Source organism: Panulirus ornatus, chromosome 21 (genome assembly GCF_036320965.1).
Source record: "Panulirus ornatus isolate Po-2019 chromosome 21, ASM3632096v1, whole genome shotgun sequence".
NCBI classification, from domain to species: domain Eukaryota; kingdom Metazoa; phylum Arthropoda; class Malacostraca; order Decapoda; family Palinuridae; genus Panulirus; species Panulirus ornatus.
In genome coordinates this window covers 9,377,353-9,397,377 of record NC_092244.1, presented here as the reverse complement: position 1 = coordinate 9,397,377, position 20,025 = coordinate 9,377,353, and the positions used below count along the sequence as shown (strand labels likewise).

The 20,025-nt window shown below is 46.4% G+C and overlaps 1 protein-coding gene across 5 annotated transcripts in view; it reads left to right on the top strand.

Moving 5' to 3' along the window:
* The window catches only part of S6kII (Ribosomal protein S6 kinase II), a 590,862-nt gene that overhangs the window by 135,311 nt on the left and 435,526 nt on the right, over nt 1–20,025 (top strand). The window contains exon 1 of one of the 5 annotated variants that reach the window (XM_071675710.1): nt 4,923–5,032. The exons of 3 other annotated variants lie outside the window; for them this stretch is intronic. Coding sequence is in view for 1 of the 2 variants with exons in the window: in XM_071675708.1 (XP_071531809.1) it covers nt 19,111–19,161 (51 nt within the window). In the remaining variant the exon portion in view is untranslated. Of the gene's footprint in view, nt 1–4,922; nt 5,033–18,948; nt 19,162–20,025 lie in introns of those variants that run through there. One more of the 5 variants, XM_071675708.1, reaches the window with a different exon arrangement.

Genomic DNA, 20,025 nt, shown 5'->3' with positions numbered 1-20,025 from the left:
TCACCCTTATCATGCTTGGCCAAGCGGGTCGTAACGGTGTGCTCAAGGGTCGCACTTTCGTGCTCAGGGGTCGTACCGTCGTGTGTATAAGGGATTAAGTGCCTTGATGCTGATTGGATAAGAGTCCGTCGAAAACTTTTGCTCATCATCCATACAGTGAAAATGATAGTTCTGTTTGGTATGGTGGACGATAAGAAGGAACAAGTCCTTGGATATTGTTAACTCCAACTGAAGGACTCGTGACAACACTTTGTTACTTGTGTGTGTGTGTGTGTGTGTGTGTGTGTGTGTGTGTGTGTGTGTGTTTGATGATTTGGATTACCGTGTCCTTGTCCGGTCATGGGTACGGAGGAACATATGCACAAGAGATTATTATTTTGTAAAGAGTGAAAGTCTCTTGTTTTAATTCAAGACTCTGGGCATGGTGGGTGGGTTGAGGATGTGTGTGAGTGATTTTATGGGTTTTATGCACTTGATTCCGCCTGTGGAAGTGGGAATTAAGTCAGAGATAAGTGGACTGCGAGGGAGATTCTGCGTTAATGACGTCTCTCGAATACCAGAGACGCGCGACCTTGCTGAAGAATGATTGGATTGGTGCCGCAACACGCCAGAGAGGCACTGGGGGGAAAAAGTGTCCGTAAAGGTGTGGTTCAGGGTGTTAATTAAAGGTGTTGGCTTTATGTGCCCATATTAGATTAACGTCATTTCCAGCCGCTCATCGTTAACGAGGAAGGAAGATGGGTAAACACAGAGAGAGAGAGAGAGAGAGAGAGAGAGAGAGAGAGAGAGAGAGAGAGAGAGAGAGAGGAGGTTTGTTTCTAGCGTTGTCGTATGGAAATTAAACGTTTGTAACGAGGGATTGTTACAGGTACTGCTTATTGGTGACGATGAAGCGTTACAAACACATTCCCCCCTTAAATCCGAGTCCCCTGAACACCTTGGTAAACATGGCCGCTGGTTCCATGTGAACCTTAGGGATTATACATTTTGTTTTTGTGTGGCGAGAGATGATCCTCCTGTTGTGATGCTGATTGAATTTTTCTCTTTTTTTTTTTTTGCTAGACGGATAGATAGATAGATAGATAGATAGACAGATTTTCCTTTTGTGTCGTACACTTGGTTGTGATCATTTTCTTATACGATCGAACGCACCACTTAGCAAAAAGATCTAAGATCTAACAAGCTGTTTTGGATACCTTTAATAAACCTTGCCATGTACCACCCAGTAAACGATACAAGGAAATGCCAGGGTGAGAGGAATACAAGATAAGCCAGGTGACAGAAGACCCCCCCGATGGTCTGTGACGAGGTTATCTGCTGGACGAAGGTACTAGTGTTATGGGAAAGCCAAGTAACTGTAGATGATGACCCGATGGTTCCGTGAGGGAAGTTCACCTGCCGTAGGACCTGCCGGCGTCCTACACATATAGAGGTAGAGGCAGCAGGACAATAAAGCTCGGGTTGGTATCAGTGTCGTCCAGTGCATAGGCGGTGGAAGTAGAGTGAGAGAGAGAGAGAGAGAGTTGTAGGAAAGAACCAGAGTGGTGGGCTTCTTGACACCTGCCACGACCACCCCCACCAGCGGTAGTGGTATGACCCTTCAAGGTATATTAACCTGACCTTTTGCCTAATCTGAATGGTTCAGGTCATAGGACAGGCCATCTTACCCAAGGGTCTCGTACCGGCGTGCTAACGAAGGGTCCTGCCGTCGTGTTCAAGGGTCGTTGGGTCATGTTCGAGTGTCGTGCTTAAGGGGATTACAGTATGCCATAAACCAGGGCAGCACATTTTCAGTCGTACGTGTCACAAGACCTACTACCGTCTTCAGACTCAAGGGCCACAGGAGAGTAGACAAGACGTAGATGTATTTCACAAGGGGTTGCGTCTGATCGATTTGATCCGAGAGTCATAACGCCCGAAACACGTACGCCGGGGTTGATAAGGCAGATGGATTTATAAATTCTGAACGCAGCTCTCCCAATATGTCATGTTGAAGTCTCTCTCGCTTCTCCCATAAAAGTTGTCTGTCCTGGGAGCTCTGTATTATAACCTTGGAGCTAAAGTCCTGGGACGAACGGGTCGTAGGACTTTTTTTTTGTCTCCAACTGTCCGTAAAGTTTTCCTCCTCCTCATGTTAGACAGATAACGCGACAACAACAATTCCAACACACACACACACACACACACACACACACACACACACACACACACGCGCGCGCGCGCGCGCGCGCGGTCAGTGACTGCACGCAGACGTGGATTAAGTCTTCCCTTCCACAGGACCAGTTGATGATGGTAGCATGATCACCGCCGGCGGCTGAGGCGTATGTTACGACTCTGTTAAGCAGGCGGAATGTAGAGATCAAAGACAGAATAAGAGACCACTGTATCCATGACTGCCTTTGATCCTCCGTGACGGAAGAGCCGCTGGTTTAATTTCGCTGCCCATCGCTTAACGGGTTGACGAGGTTCTGCCCCTCTCTGTAAAACAGCACGCGATGAGTTTAATATCCATACGTGTTGTTGTGCAGACCTTTTGTGTTGCATCTTTATGGCACTAACTCTTGATTGTCTGCACGCTTTTAGGTGAGAGAGAGAGAGAGAGAGAGAGAGAGAGAGAGAGAGAGAGAGAGAGAGAGAGAGACGGAAAGCCTGGTCGCACCATTGCAGCCCAACAAAGTTGATATCGCGAGGCGGAAAACTAAAATCCTTTTTGTGGGTTTAAATCACAAGGGAACTGGAAGATGATCCTACCTCAGGCAGCGCCGGTCCCCAGGGGACTCCTTCCCCTACTGTTCCAGGGGCACACCACCTCCCCTGCTTCCTCCAGGGGACGCCCCCCGCCCGCCACCTCTCTCTCTCTCTCTCTTCCCACTACTGCTCGGCTCCTTTGACTTTCTGACTGACTGGCAACTCTTTCGGATTTAGTTTCCCCCAACTGGTCTTGCCTGTACGGTCCATGTCTGCTCTTTTAATTCTCATGTTTTCTGTACCTATGTGTCCATTATACACCTGTCTCTTTTATCAGATTGTCTTTTAAGTTCTTCGAGGTGTCCCCTCTCAAACCCTTACTTATTTCGACATCCTATTTATTTTTTTGTCTTATGTCTCCGCTGTGCACCTGTTTCTTAAACTAATGGTGTTATGGACGCCATCCCTCAGTCTTTCTTATCGCATCTGCTTGTTACTCCTGATTTATACCTTCTCTCCAGCAGTACGTACACCGTCGCCGTTACCGCTCCTTCCCTGCATCGTTCACATCTTGACACTTGCCCACGTCGTCTTTGGCTTCCGCATCTTTCCCGTGCTTTTCTTTCTTCTTCCTCATCTGTAGGTCGTCTTTCCTCCTACTTGTATTCTCGTTCGTTTTCTTCGGTCTTCCCTCGCTCCCCACTTTCCTTCATTATGATCGTTCCATCCTCCTCACCCCCTAGTCTACCCCTCAGCTTTTTCCAGTGCCTTCCCATCCCCACCTGTTGTTGTGGCGGCGGTGGTGTTAACCATTCATTCTCTGCCCACCGCCCTGGCCGGCCTCCGGCTTCCCCGCCCAGCCTCTGGTGGTGGTAGGCATCCATCTCCTCCTCCCGGCCACCTCCCACTTGCCCATTCATTCTAGGAAAGGAGGGGGAGGAGTGGGCAACCGGTGGCTCCCCCAGTCCCCTCCGCCACCTTGGAGATCCCCTAACCCCAACCCCCACCCACCCACCCACTCCTCGCTCGCCCACACACGGCAGGCGCCCTCTTCCCCCTCTCCTCAACCACCACCACCACCCAGGCCTCATAAGGCCTTCTACTGCCCCCGCCTCACCCACTCTCGCTCAGTATGCCAGGCCGCCCCTGTTGCTTATTTAATGTTGCCTACACCTGCCCCAGCCAGCAGCAGCATGGTGGTTGTCAGCAGGAGAGGCTAAGGCTGGTGAAGGTCAAGGTCATTGTCTCTTAATTTGCGTGTACATATATATATTTTTTTTCTTAACATTCCGGTAAGATACTTTAGGGAGGGACTGGTTCAGCGTGGCGAAAACTGTGATCGCGTGTCCGTCCGAAGGGGTCTGGATCAGGACGAAATGTTGAGGAAGTTGGAAGTACTAGAGTTTGTTCACCTTCACACACACACACACACACACACACACACACACACACACACACACACACACACGCACATGAATAGAGGTAAACACGGACCTGTTGGAGCCTGCCTACATTTGGCGTTGGTGTGTGAATGAATGAGGCTGTAGCCAGCACGCACCGGCTTCCACGTAATGTTTAGTGTTGTAGTTTACCCGGCAGCTATCGTGTCGTCAGGTAACTTGCGCATGTGTCCTCCCTTCGTAAAGTGGATTCCCTTTTTGGAAAATACGTTGTCGTGTCGTAAGAATTCGCCTTGACTGTTTTATTTACAAAACTGTAGCGTAAGCTGTATTAACTCGGTTCGACATACGGTTCTTGGGTACGACGGCACGGTCCTTAGGGTACGACGGCACAGTCCTTAGGGTACGACGGCACGGTCCTTGGGGTACGACGGTACGGCCCTTGGAATGTGTGGTCAAGTAGGAGTCAGGTCGAGTGAGGAGGTCCCGGAGGAGGCTGTTGTTGCTAAGGTAAGTGCAGCAGGGTCTCGACCCGCCAGGGAAGACCCGCAGGGGAGGGATCTAATCACACCAGGCTGACTAAGTCTGGGGTGGGGGGAGGTAAGGTAGCACAGCTCTCGGATGCCTATTAGGGGTAGTGCTGGGGGGTGGGGCGAGCTCCTGAAGGTGTGTGTGTGTGTGTGGTGGCGGCGGGGGCGGCAGTGACGGTCAGGGTGTTGGGGGGTGAGGGGGGCACTTTTCCCCCCTGTGCACCACCACCACCACCACCACCACCTTATGACACGGTCCAGCAAGTGGCTCTCGCTGGTCCGGCTTTTGCCCCTCAGTAGTGGTGGTACGTTGGTTGGTTCGGCCAGTGGTGGCGCTCCTCAGGGGGTGGTGATTGTGGTGCTGCAGTGGCTGTTGCTGCTTCCCGTAGCTGTTACAAGCTCTCCTTACCCGAGGTGCGTCGCATCGGGTGTAGCACATGACTCTGAAACCTTTGACGGTACATGAAGGCTGTGTAGCGCTTGGTGTTGGCGTTCCTGGGTGTCTTTCAACTGGCCCGAATTGGGAGCGATTTCTGCGGTGGATACGGCAGTGGAGACGGCCACTTCGCCAGTATGTTAATGGTGTTCTGGTGGAGATATGTATGTGTGTGCGTGTTGTTATTTATGTGTGGGTCGTGCTTCAAAAAGCGAGTTTGGCATGGATCCAGTGTTACCGTATGCGAGAAGGCTTTCGTAGTGGATATGAGAAATTTTCGATTAAGAACTGCAGAACAGATAAGGTGTTTGAAGTCTTCAATCTTTTATTGCGTGAACAAAAGTCTTTCATGCTATTTTCATTTGTATTAGTTGCTGGAAGAGATATATAAATATTTGATAAACATAAATGAAATTATTTTACCTCACTGTACATGTAGATGTTATTCGGGTCGATAACGTGACTTTGAAAAACAAAATCCCTGAAGTTATTTTGCCTCATTGCAGATGTTTCTCGGTCGGTTGATGAGACTTAGGAAAAAAAAAAGATAGTCAACAAGGCTGGGATATGTGTCAGAGGCAGGTATTGTCTCATTGAATAATTCTTGAGCCGCACAACACACGCACCTGGTGAAGACTTGAACCCTGTGTTATTGTCGAAGCCTTCGCCTCTCCCTCTGCCCTGACAGTGAAATCGCACCTTGGTCGAGATTGCAAATTTCTTCGCCTGATGGACGTTATGATGAGTGATCAGTTAAGAGTGGGCGTCTTGATGAAAGTGTCTGCAAATTATCATTATACTGTTTTGACTCCTGGGGAACATGGAGTTGTATTTTTAGCCGAGAATATGCGTATTCATTTCGTTGCTGTGATTTTCTTTTTAGCATTAACCTTCGTTTTTAAGGCGGTACATGATAGCTTGATTAACCCAGAGTAAGCTTGAGCTACACTCCCCAGGTTACCGAAAATCAGGTCTGTATTCGTATGATAAGAGAAGCCAGACGGTATGACCCTCGGGGTACGACGTTACGACGACCTTTGACTTGACTTGTAAGGGTCAGGTCACCGCCAGTTCGTTATACCTAAGGGACACACTTTCACTTAAAGGTCATGCTGTCGTTTTCAGGGGTCGTTCTGTCGTTCTCAAGGGTCTTACCGTCTAGCTGCGGAGGTCGTAATGTTGTGCCCAAGTGGTTAAAATTTCATCCCAGACGCCGTAGAGGTCAAGCGATTTTTTATCATCTAACATAACACTGTAGGTTTATGGTTAAAGCGTCTCAATTTTTTGTTCTCTTAAGTTCCTCACAAGTGGACCTGAGAACCTGGGCGCTTGTGCTGGGCTGGGGAACGTGTATACGACATTGTGGTAATAGTTGAGTGGCGCTGGGTGTAAGTACAGTGCGCACGTGCAGTTGTTTTTCTCAATTTACTTGTCAAGTCTAAGGCCGAAAATTCAGATGTTGGTTGTCGTTTTTTTTATTCATTGGTGGCAGTTCAAGTTCGGACACACTTGGTAGTTGGTCGTCGTGTTGGTGGTACAGTGGTGGTATTTCAACAAGCTTGCATACCTACACTGTTTGACGTATTGATGAATTAACAGCCTACGTTCAGGCCCCCAATGTCAAGCGAATTTTCTGACGCTGCGAAATATGTGACGTGCCCGAACGCTTCAGTTATTTTAAGTTGATTAAGTACGAAATATCTGAGCGTGCGAAATAAACGACCACCAATATATTCACATTGCATACTGAATGAGGACTTAAAACCTGCAATATTATTGGCGCGTGAAGACATATACTTTCGTTATTAGTGCTTGATATACCGGTACCATTTGCGGTGTGTGTGTGTGTCTGTTTCACTGTACGTTTGCCTCACTTATGACGCCTTTGGAATTTTGACCTTGCAAGTCAATTCACTGGTCTTTGAAAACTATAAGATGTGACTTCTTAGTGGAGAAAGAGAGAGAGAGAGAGAGAGAGAGAGAGAGAGAGAGAGAGAGAGAGAGAGAGAGAGAGAGAGAGAGAGAGAGAATTTTATTATGATAAATATAAGAGGTTGGTGGTACCTGCTGTGGGCTTCGCCGGCGCCCTCTCTCTCTCTCTCTCTCTCTCTCTCTCTCTCTCTCTCTCTCTCTCTCTCTCTCTCTCTCTCTCTCTCTCTCTCCGTTTTAGTACCGTTCTTAGTGTGAAAGTCACTCTGATGCCACCATCAGAGCATGTGGTATGAGTAGAAAGATCCCGCCCCGCACACACGAAATTCGACGTCGAGGCGCTACACTCCATAGCAGTTTAAAACTGCCGCTGAACTCACTCCTCTGTCGCACATGTTGCCTAGAAAATAGATGACGCTGGGCAGGCGCACCCCTTTATGCAGATCGTCCGTGCGCATGTGCACTTGTCCCGTGATATGATGATTTTTATTTCGCAGGTCGGAAATTTCGCCTCTATACCGGATACCCATGGTGTTGATTTACGCGGTGGCAGTTCAGTGCTTAACACCCCAAATTGATAGTCTAAATAGCGGTCGCACTGATGATATAACGGCTTAGACCTGAACACTCGCGTTGGTTTTACTGATGATTTGGCGGCAGTGGCATAAACGGGGCGCGGCTGAGGGCAGTGCTGAAAACGGGAAAGGTGGGTTAGGAGAGCTGTGATCCGCTGCCTTCCTCTCAACGAGGTTTTCCGGTCCGGGAAAAATAAAGAAACGGGTAAAGGGTGAGTGATGGGGTGTGGAGGAGCTGTGAGCTCAGGTGGCGCAGGAGTTTGCTGGCAGCGCTTAGGGTTGTGGGAAGTGGATTTTTGATAAGTGGTGGTGGTGGGTTTAGGGAGGAAGTGGAGGCTGGGGTTTTATGATGGAAAGGAGATAGAAGGATGCTGGGAGGAAGGAGGTAGGGAAAGGAAAGGAGGAGGTAGGCCAGGTGGAGTAGAGAGAAGGAGGAAAGAGGCGTAGTTGTAAGAGGAGAGAGAGAGAGAGAGAGAGAGAGAGAGAGAGAGAGAGAGAGAGAGAGAGAGAGAGAGAGAGAGAGCGCAGGGAGGGAAGGACTTGCGAAGGTTGACGTTTGTATTCATTTGAGTCCGCTGTGGTGTGTGCTGCTTGGCACATAGCATCCCATGGACTTCCCCCAGGACTTTTTTATAATTATTATTATTATTATTATTATTATTATTATTATTATTATTTTTATTATTATTATTATTATTATTATTCGTGAAACCAAATGGCTATATGTTTCCAAATGAGGCCGTTGTTCGTCTGTTCCTGACGCATCCTCGCAAAGGCTGGAAAGACAGTTAGGTATAACGATTTCTTACTCCTGATTACCCCTGTTGCTTGTGGCTGTTTTCATTCCCGTTGAAATAATGATAATGATAACTGATAAGGGTACTAGTGGCATTAATACTATTGTTATTATCATTATTAATAACGATAATGATTCAAATTCAGATCAAGATGTGAGCTTCGTTGTAAGGGTAAGAAACGCCTAGTGTAGCTGGTGTGAGAGCGAGGTAGTGCTCCCTTGCTAAGGTTCAGAGTCGATCGGTTGAAGAATGAAGGAATCGCGTGCCGGTGTTATTGTTGGAGAGCGAGGGAGGGAGGGAGGAAGGAAGGAAGGAGAAACGAGTTAGAAGGAGCACGGGGGAACCATTATTTTACCCCGCCAGCTGGTGAAGACGTGGTCGATCGACCCATCATGGGCATCCAAGGGAACTGAGAATCGACGATCCAAACGACACCTTTAATCACCTCCATATTCCCTCCCCAGACCCCTCTCAGCCCCCGAGTGGGAGGATTAGGGTCACCCATCTCTCTCTCTCTTACCTTATTCCCTTCCCAAGGCTCTCCTCTGTGCCAAGACTGGGACTTGATCCCACCCCAGGGGCGAGAGGTAGCTCCCTCCTCCCTACACACAATATCCTTACCCAACAGTCTCAAGATACGGGTCGCCTACGTTTCTACCACGCCTCCGTTGACGTGTAAGACCAGGATGGGGTATATCCGTCTTCATATCCCCTTGATCCAGCAGCCGAAGAATAGGTGAAGCTGCGCCCCCAAGTACTGCCCTCCTCACCCCTCTCTCTCTTCCTCTCCTTCCGCCCCGGAATTGCCGAGATGAAGGGGAGGCTTCGCTCCCTTATCCCCCCGCCCCTGACGCCATTGTCCTAGGATGATGGGGATTTGGCTCTTCCTCTCCCCGTACACGCTCTCGGCACCGCCACATCCTTGGGCGTTGGGGGAAGGGGTTTGTCCTTTTCCCTCTACTTTCCCCCCGTTCGATCCCACAGTTACTGGGTGGGTTCTTCTCTTACATCAGTGAGGAATGGAGCTGCGCTTTCCGCTGTATCGCCGACTCTGTACTTGTAATATACCTAAGAATCCCAAGGCCTACAATTCCCAGGCTGGTTCTCATGTTGTGGGGATGTGGCCCAGGGGAAAACAGATTTAGAGTCTGGCCATAAAATCCTGTTAATATTTGGGGTTGGGCGTGTGCTGAGCGATGGGAATCACGTTCGTGGCATTTACATGGTATGATTTATCCAGCGCACTGCACGAGATGACGTTAATATCCGAGGCTTTTATGTCTAGGCTGTGTGTTCTTCATGCTGGGAAGTCGCTGTAATCTCCCAGCTAAGTGTATAATTCATACGATAATGAAGTGATTATATTCATCTTAAAAACCCTTCGAACCTTAACGGCACGCTGACTTGTATAATTTCCTGTCGTTCCAAAGAAAGGAAATATCCCCCACCTCCTGTGGGTAGTGTAGGTGGCGGCAGACGAGCGTCCATGGCCCCGAGGGACTGTGTGACGGGATGTTTACAGTGACGAACTGGAGTCTCGGGACACGCTTGGTCGAAGTCTCGTCTGGCAGAGACAGAACCTGAAAAACGCCAGGTCGAAGCCATGCCGAGCCCTTTTTTTTAAGCCTCGACAGGCAGAGACGGAGTTTGGGATCATGCCCGTTCAAAAGCTTCTACCGAGTCCTATATCTCGACAGTGACAGAGGGCTAGGTCGCAGCTTCGACCGCCCGCGTACCGGGACTTCACTTGTGCCCCAAGACTTTTGCTCCTGATTGTCCCTAATACCTCCACTATCAGTAAGTCGGCCCTTCCCAGCACCGCGGGTAGAGCGTGGCCCCCCCTCAAGCCTTTTCCTTTTATGAATCATGTTGCCTCCTCTATGTTTTGTATCTCTGTGGCAGGTAGTTGGGACGACACGGGCAACTGAATGACCTAATCATATTACTATTGTACAGCCCCAGGATCCTCCCCCTCTCCCCTGTGTAGGAGGCTCCTGCAGCCCAAGGCCATGCTACATTCAGCAGCGGGATCAAGATGGGCTCTTTTGATGCGAGACTGTCCTCTGTTTCGTTAAGTGACTAAGATGCAGCCTCTCCAAAGGTGACATTTCACAAGCGATGTAGGCTCAAGTTCGGTAATATATATATATATATATATATATATATATATATATATATATATATATATATATATATATATATATATATTTATTTATTTATTTATTTATTTATTCGTCAGTGCCAATGGAAGGATGAACAACTGGGTATGTTGGGGGCCGACTGCCGCTCCCAGGACTCGAACCAGGGCGGGTCCGTGCCAGAATTCATGGTGAGCAACGCTAACCACTACAGTATATGATGTTTAGGGGTAAGATTAGCGAGCTCGAAGAGTTAAACTAGCGTACTTTTTTGCGTTTAATTTGAGGCTGGACGTGATATTCGAAACGTTTTGAGTATACGTGTGGAGCGAGAGATCTGTTACCTCCTGAGGGCAGCCTCCTTACACAGGATGATATAACCGTACTCAAGTTGGGACTTATGGCACTGCGCTTAGGATTATGTGGTCGCACATAACCAGTAATGCGCCAAGTTTTTTTTTTCTTTTTTTCCCTGGTAGAGGTCGCTAATACCATGGCAGATTACCCTGGCAAAAGATGATTTTTTACTGATTATTCGTGACACCGTGTCTTTTTTTAAAATAAGTGAATGGTTACACCTTTTTTGACGAGAGAAGATGTTCGTTATGAACTTATTGAAGAAAGAGGCTAGTTACATGGGAAGGCAGGTACCACGTCGGCATATATACACTGCTTGCTTCTGAAAGTTGGATCATTCCGCGGGTTTAAGCAACAGTTTATCAGATAGGTATTAGGGAGGAATTTGAACACGTTAAGTGATTAGTTAGTTAGGATGAATATTAAGTGTATGGGTCATGGGTAGGTTGAACTCTAAAGTGGTTGGATAGGTAGGATGAATTGTATGTAGGTGAATGGGTAGTTAGGATGAACTCTAAGTGGATGGATCCTTGGGTTGAGTTGGTAGGTTGTGGGTATTGTGACTGACATCTGGTGGATAGATTGATGGATGAATGAGATTTTGAAGAGCAAAGCGACACATAGACTGTTGGATGCACGGGGCAGTAGGATGAAACGTGGTCGGGCTGGTACCATTGCGTGTAGTGACGAATGGTTTGGTGGTAGACGTGGGGGAAGAGGTGGTGTTGCCGTGTGGGTTTGGTGGGAGGATATGATTGAAGAAGCTATTCATGATCATAGAAATGTATACTAGGTAAATGTACCGAAGGCGAGTATAGCCGACATTGCATGAGGAATAGTTCATTGGGAAGGATGACGAGCCTCTTGGCTGTAATGGCTTGGTGCGCACCAGCCTCAGAGGCTTAAGAGGGATCTCGAAGACCATCTTGAACATGAACATCTTGGTGACCCTCTGCTGCAACCGCCGCCGCTCCTGCTGGAGCTGATGGCTGATGGTAATTCGATTTTCGCTACTGTTGCTTCTTTTTTCCCCTGTTGATATCATCTCTTCGTCCTTATTATCATTCCTCTCTCCCCTTCCGCCCCCTTTCCTCCGACCTCCTGGCCTCGTCCGTCGTCAGTACTCTTGCCCCAAGCTGCCCCAGGCTTGCTTCCGGATCCAATAAATTCCCTTATTTTTTCCCGTCTTCCACACCCGACCTCCCACGCCCACCTTGCAGCTCCCACGCCTTGCCGAAGTAGGGCAAAGGTGGCTCGGGTAGCGGTGGTGTGGTGGCGGGAGATCGATACATAAATTACTGCTGTGTTTGGTGCTCGTTAGTGAGGGAGCGTTGTAACTCCGCCGAGACTTCGGTGAATTTATATGTCAGCCGAAGCTTGAATTGAGGGGGCGGATGGGGACACGGGAAGCTATATGACATTTCTTGAGGCAGGTCAGGTGCGTGCCTAAGTCATCTCTCTTACCTAGTCTTTATGATATCCTGTCTTTTTTTCTGTATTTTTCGTATTCTTCAGTCTTTCTCTTTTCTCATTTTTTCCCCTCTTCGCTGTCAGCCGTATCAGTAAAGACCCGCAATAGCCAGGGATATATGAATCCCTTGTCAGCTCAAGATGGCCAGATTTCGTTTCTCTTCCTGCCCTACCTGTTCACCCATCTTCCTGCCCGAAACATCCCCAGTCCTCTTTTGTTCGCCCGTCTGTCTTAACAGCTATGTGGGATGGTATCGTTAGCTGTCTGTCCCCTCTAGCTGCTGTGATGGATTCGTTAGTCGCCCATCCCAACAGCTGGTGTGATTGATCTGGTCGCCGTCTATCCCAGCAGCTGGTGTGATGATATCGTTTCCCGTCCATCCCTTCAAGCTGGATTGATGGATCTGTTGAGTTTCGCTGTGCGGCTCGGTCTTGCCTGCCGAGCAAGTGCCTCGCCTTACTGACAACCCGATCTTATATGAGCTCCTGGCTGACGTATTGCACCATGCAGAACCCACATGATATGAGAGAGAGAGAGAGAGAGAGAGAGAGAGAGAGAGAGAGAGAGAGAGAGAGAGAGAGAGAGAGATTTTCTACCTGCCCTTTGATACACGTAAATTTTGTATCTTGTGTTTGGACAAGTGTAGTCATTATTTATTATCTAGATGTACGTTTATCACCTTTATCATAACATCTCAACAGTCCTCCGGAGGAACACTGGAAGTTAGGTCAGGGCAAACCTACTACTATTGCTCCTCCGGAGCAGAAAGTTAAGCTCTAATCGAAATAGTTGTTACTGTCACAAGACCAAGTCTTGGATCAGGGGCCACTGACTTGCAACCTTCGCCTTTTGAATATTTCTGAACGAGGATAAATTCCTTACCTCCGGTCTGGACGCGTGTTCCTTAATCCTCCGCAGGTCTAAGTCGTGCTCAGGAGTAGTTAGCGCTGATGGAAGACCAAGACTCGGGTGTGGGTTCGTTCACTTTGATCCTCGGGATGTTAAAGTTTCCTGTATGCACACTAGTTTACACTGCCTTAGTCTCTGAGGGTGGGATGAGTTCTTTGATCATAGAGAGAGTCGAGCGGCAGCAAAATGCGGGCATGTATGGTGAAAATTTTCTTGTTTCGAGACAGACGATTTGTATGAGGGGTCGACGGGCTGTCAGTAGGCTGAACCAGGGCAATGGAATCGGTTAATGGTTGCTTTGGCGGTGGATTGGGGGCTTTGTCTTCGCTGCATTATTCGTGATAGCTCGAGAGTGGATGTGAGCAATTGAAAGCCGTTTCTTCGCCTTTTCCTGGTGCGTTGAAAAGTGAATTATGCTGTTCCTCTCCTTTACACTCATGCAGCCTATAATTTTATGAATTATCTGTGGGGTAGACCGAGAGGGGAATAGAAGGATGGAGTGAAAGATGCTTTGTGTTATTGGGGCCTGAACATGCAGGAGGATGCGAGGCGCGCATAGGATTGAACAAATTGGAGCGTTGTGGTATACAGGGGTCGACGTACTGTCATTGGTGTGAATTAGGGTATATGGAGCGGATAGGGGAAAACAGAAAATGGTCACTGGGGCATTTTGTTCAGGAGAGGTCCTTGTTAGTCTCTGACGCTACCTTGCTTTGGCGGGATATGGCGAGAAATATGAAAAGATATATTATTATTATTATTATCATTATTATTATAATTATTAATTTTTTTTGTTGTAAGCATATACGTTGCTTCATAATCTACTTCATGTTCATACTAGTTTTTCACGTGTACACCCAGCATGTAAAATCTTTAACCCTTCAAGAATCTTTTTATAACCCATCCTAATTCAAGATTCTCTTTTGTCGTCCTGGATCCTCGAGGGGGCTGCTGTTTCCGTCCTCGCCTCATTACGTAACCAGGGGAACGAGTCCCCGATCTTAAACAGGTCATCCTATTCACCAAATTTACGGCTTCCTGTGCGTCTCCTTTTGTTCACCTCCGAAGGAGCGAACTTTTGTGATGTCGGACTTCGGAAGCGAGCGTGTGGAAGCAACCCACCCACTGGAAAGAGTTGTTTACATACATTACCGTGGCTGGATGGGAGACAGGTTCTAAGTTGATTCTGGCCTGCCAAGGGAAGTGGCTCAGGGTGTCATCCTAACTAAGTATGTTGTTCCCTCGTAGTCTCTATCTCTCTCTGTCTCTCTCTCTCTCTCTCTCTCTCTCTCTCTCTCTCTCTCTCTCTCTCTCTCTCTCTCTCTCTCTCTCTCTCTCTCTCTCTATGGGTGCTGAGGTGTTCCCGGACTCCGCCTGTCTGTGGTGGAAAGGCGAGTGGAAAGGTCGCTGTATCGTCGTTAGTTGGCGAGGAATTTCTTCTGCCTTCGAATGATTCCGACATTTCTCTGCTTCTGACGGTGGTGCAGCCTGCTGGAACCCCATAAAAAGGGGCTGAGGTGATGGGAGGGGGATGTATGTAGAAGAATGGTCAGGGTAAAGTGATAGTGACCGAATTATTTGTGTTTATTTAACCATATACCACTCCCTCGCTCCCTCAGAAATGAAATGGAAAAATGATGAAATGATCATCCTTAAACCTGTATATATATATATATATATATATATATATATATATATATATATATATATATATATATATATATATATATGTATATATATATATATATATATATATATATATATATATATATATATATATATATATATATATATATATATACCTCGCAAACGCGGGAGACAGCGACAAAGCAAAAAAAGAAAAAAAAAAATATATATATATATATATATATATATATACATATATATATATATATATATATATATATATACATATATATATATATATATATATATATATATATATATATTTTCACATCCTCCTCCTCCTCCTCCTCCTCCTCCTCCTCCTGTCCCTTTTTCTTTCTTTCTTTCTGTCTGTTTCTTTCTTTTTTAGTTGAGCGTTCTTGATGAACCCATACAAAACTGGTCGAGATTCTGGTCATTCTTGTGAATCCTTTCGGTTCGTTGAACCGACTTATCCGGTTAGCCTCTGCTGCTTCCACATGGCTTAGGGAGGGATCCAGGTCATCAGATACGAGTTAGGAGGTTTGCCATGAAAAGAAAGAGAAAAAAAATGAGGAAAAGATTTCGACTTTCTTTTTTCTATTCAAAGGTACAAGTTGAAATTTTGAGAATAATAGGGTTAGGATGGAATTTCCAAGAACGTGGGATTGTAATTGGTATTTTTGGTCGTTGTAGTTCTCCAAGTTGGGATTGGTAAAATGGGGAAATTGGCATTTTCATTTCGAAAGCAACAAAATGGAAAATTCTTTCTCCCTATGGCAGCTTTTCGCCATCAACAGTAGACCGTTGGACTTTACTCTTTTTTTTTTTTTTCATCACATATGCACTGCGGGACACGCACTTCCCGACCCAGGATTAATCTTATAGTCAGGTGGCATTAAGGGGATTACACAGTGATAGGCCCATACTGATCTCGTTGCCTGGTACACAGGATGGAATGTATAGTTTATCACCCACGTTTTAGTTGTTCTGTTGCCGGGTCATAGCAAGGGATTTACAGTGTTGCGCCCTACTGTTAATCCCAGTGGTTTGTGATTGCACGGAGGATTAACCTCAGTCATTGGGAATGTATATTATCACCTCCGAGTAATCCGAGTCCCACGTTGGTTAACGAGGGGATTACAGTTGCATTGTCTGGGTAAAGCCATTAATCCGTGATAGCTACTTGCTACTGTGTAATGCCCCCTCAAGGTGTGTGTGATCCCAGTGCTGCAGTTACTTTGCATATACCAAACGTCGAGTCTCGAGGCGCGTATGCCTCTCCGGATCGACGACGGTTTGTGGTACTAGGCTGAGCTGTTGTTCTTTTGTTTATTTAGGCTGTTTGTGGCCGCTGGCCGCAGGCTTGCCTACCCCCCACAATCTGGCTGGTCCGGTGCAGTATTTAGAAAATGTAGTTTTGGTCCATGATATTTGCGGTTAACGTACTGAACAGGCCAGGGCCCCTGATGTTTAATACTGAATGGGAATACAATATTTTGTGATATATAACGCTGATAACCATGGAGAAAGCAAGTACACTTTTAAAAAAGGGAGATAAGGGGAATATTGCAGTTGTATAAGTGCGACTTAATGATGAATATGACACAAGCGAGTGGATATTATGTTTTAAAGATTGAACGTTGCAGGAAATTACACAGAGCTTGTGAATTGGAAACAGACAAGGTGTGGGTTGCAGGCCGTATATACTTATAACTAGAGATACATAGATATAATGATATACCCGGGCGAATATGTCATGGCAGAGAATGGTAACGTAAAATGTCGGTCGAGATAGCCGTAGGAATATACATCTCTTAAAGTATAAGTGAATTTTATAGTTTAATAGGTTTGTATTGTTATCATGTGGTTGTGGAAATGAAAAAAAAAGTTACGTTAGATTATAACCTTGAAGTACGCCCACATTGGAAGCCGCCTGAAGTGGAGCATTTTTTAGGTTGATAACAAACGTAAGTATGCATATCAGGTGGAGAGCTGAAATATCCTCATTGCACACGACGAAATTGTGTAGGAGAGAGTCGGGCTTTGGACTGAACCTGAGAACACACAGATATTGCCAGTGGGTATGTCGGGCTGTGGGCTGAACCTGAGAACGCACGGGTATTGCCAGTGGATATAGAAAGCAAGACCTTCGTCAAAATGGAAGAGGAAGGGAGGAGAGCCGAGCGAGCGCGTAGTGAAGACAGTATATTTCTGGGGAAAGAGAATCCCTTTTTCCCCCCTCCATCTTCGATACTCAGCAAAGAAAATAGGTTTTTGATGTGTGGAGGAGGAGGAGGAGAAGTTTGGCTCGGCCTCTGATATCCCGTATTTTGTACGATCTGCTGTTGCGTGTGTGTGTGCTGCGGAGGCGAGGTCGGACTTGAGGTTGTAGAAATGGTTGTAACGTCAGGGGAAATTGTTGTGTAGTGGTGGAGAATGTGGGAGGTTGGAAGTGCAAGGAGCGGAAGGGTTGTGGGAGTAGGGGATTGATTTTTTATTTAGTGGGTGGTTTTGGGAGCAGTTGGTGGTTACGAGAACATTGGAAGAGTTTGGAGAGCAGTGGATAGTTTTTGAGAGCAGTGAGCACTTTTTAGGAGCATTGGGAATTGGATAGTTTTTAAGAGCAGTTGGTAGTTTTTGAGAGGTGTGGTAAGTTTTTAAGAGCAGTTGGAGGCTCTTCAGAGCTGTAGTTGGTTTGTCTGAGCAATTTTTTTTTTTTTACATATATAGTCGGAGATAGTATCTGATCAGTGGTTAGTTTTTACGAGCAGTGCGTGGGGTTGGTTTCTGAGAGCATCAGGTGAACATGTTTGAGAGCCGTGCGTGAATTGTGAGACTGCTCTGGTGTTATGAGGTACTATTGTTGTGATAGACCACGTGAGTTCTAATATCAGCGCAGCTGTGGGTTGTGGAGGAGCATTGGAATCGTGAGACAGCACAAAAGTTTGGAAAGAATGAAAAGAGATGTGAAAGACCAGAGAGTTTATTGTGCACTCCAACCCATTCTGTGGGGGCGATGGCGTAAAAGAGGATACAGGGTGCACAAAAAGGTCGAGGGACTGAGGGGGGCCTCAGTGATTGAGTTGCGAGAGCAGTGCAAGAGGCGTGAAGCAGTTTTTAAAAAACGGGAAGGACATGAGCATAACGATAAGATGGGCCTTAGGCTGAGCATACCACACCGTCTTTTATGATAAAAGGAAGCGCCTTTCTTTCCAGAGGATATAAAATAGGCATTGTTCAGGAAGCCAGACAAGCCAATTAGTCTGTATAGAATCTGGCTCCTTTGATATTGCCATGAAAAGAAAAACGTGGAGACTACTGCAGAGGAGAAAATATCTAGATTGGATGTATTACAGGAAACTCGTCTCGAACCAAGAGATGTGTGGTGGCAATTGTTAACGATGGTAAGAAGCCAGTTAGCCGTTTGAAAATTAGGTTCCATTGGTAGTGGGGTTGGCAGGAGAGGTGTTTAGATCCTCCATCGACCAAAAGGTCAAAAGTAAGCACAAGAACATGGTGGGGGAAGGCAGGCAGTGCCACATAACATGAACAAAGTTGTAGGAGGGACAAGGGTAGAAGTACATCCTGATAACAAAAACAGAAAGACACATGAAGAAATGGGGAATACTCGTAAAGCATACAGAAGAAAGATACATCTAGATAGCTAGAACATGTAGAAATACGACGAAGGAATTGGAAGTACTCGTAAAGTATATTAATGACAAACAAAAAAGAGTACTGGTGGGAAACGGTACATAAGATGGAGACTGCGCTATATACGGAAATCGGTGCAAGTAATATCACGTGAAGATCAGAAAAAACGTCCAGTCAAAGAAAAACAAAATTTGCATAGAAAACGGGTGAACGGGTCATAATACGGACGAGAAAGGAGTTTAGTGATGAATGCTTTATAAATGGCTCTTTATGAGAAGAAATCGCAGGACAGTACGAGTTGTGGAATAAGGGACATGTCTTGGTGATACATAATCCTTCCTCCTGAGGCAGCACATGGAACAATACTGGTTTCACGTAATGGAATCGTGAGTAGGGATGGTGTTTATGAAGACTTATCGCCCACTAGGGTAGTGAGGACTGTCGGAGTGTGCAAGTGGGAGTGTATTGCGCGTCGGCGCTTGACGCATGACTCATGTCATGAGAAGGATTCTGTATGCCCTGATGCATGACACATAGTACGGAGAAGATTTTACAGGACGGGGTGGAGACGTCACTGTGATGAAGGAGAATCTGTGTCCAGTATGGGCTCCTGTTGGACTCCCGTGTCAGGTAAGTACAAGGTATATGTTGTTAGGACTAAGTGTTAAAAGTAGGCGAGGTTTTCAAGGGTTTGTTATGCTCTGTGGTTAGCTTGTCAAGTAAGGCCTTAAGGTGGGGCGTGTTTAGTGTTAAGTGAAGCATAGAAGTAGTTCGTTGTCGTGAAGTGCCAGTTGGCTCCTTCACCACGACCCTCGAATACGACCGCACGACCCCTTGAGCACGAAGGAACAGCCTTGACAACACGACGTTTTACGATCACCGAGGATGATGATGATGACGTGAGTTTTGACCCGACATTTATGGGTTTGGTCAAAAGGCAGTCCATCACACCCAAGGGTAGGTACCCTCCAACTCATGCTTCGTACCGTCTTGCTGAAGAGCTTTGACGTCCTGCACAGGGGGTTGTAAGTACTGACCCTAGGGGTTTTCTACGATACGAGATGGCTGTGAGGGTTTTACCAGGGGTTGAATGAAATTATCATTTCGTCTGTTGTTTGGTCCTCGCTGGTAAATATACAAGGCACCAGATAATGCGAGAACGTGTGCTAAAGTGCCGTGTGATCTGTCAGTTAATGCCTGAATTATTACTGGCGTGGAAATTATCTGTCACAAAAAGAAAATCTCCCAGATTAATGGTACTTTTAATTGGAAAACATAATTGAAAGCTGCATTTGTAGTGCAGATTAGATTTTTTTCTGCAATGCCCATTAACTAAAGTGTAGAAAAATAGTTACGTCTGACTGATAGAGATGTAATGTATTTGGTCTCAGTTTAAGACTGGGGATGAATGAATGGAATAAATGGAATGCGATTTACATCTGTCTGATACTTAATGCAATACAGACAAGATAGAATGTTTGAAGGTCTCTCTGA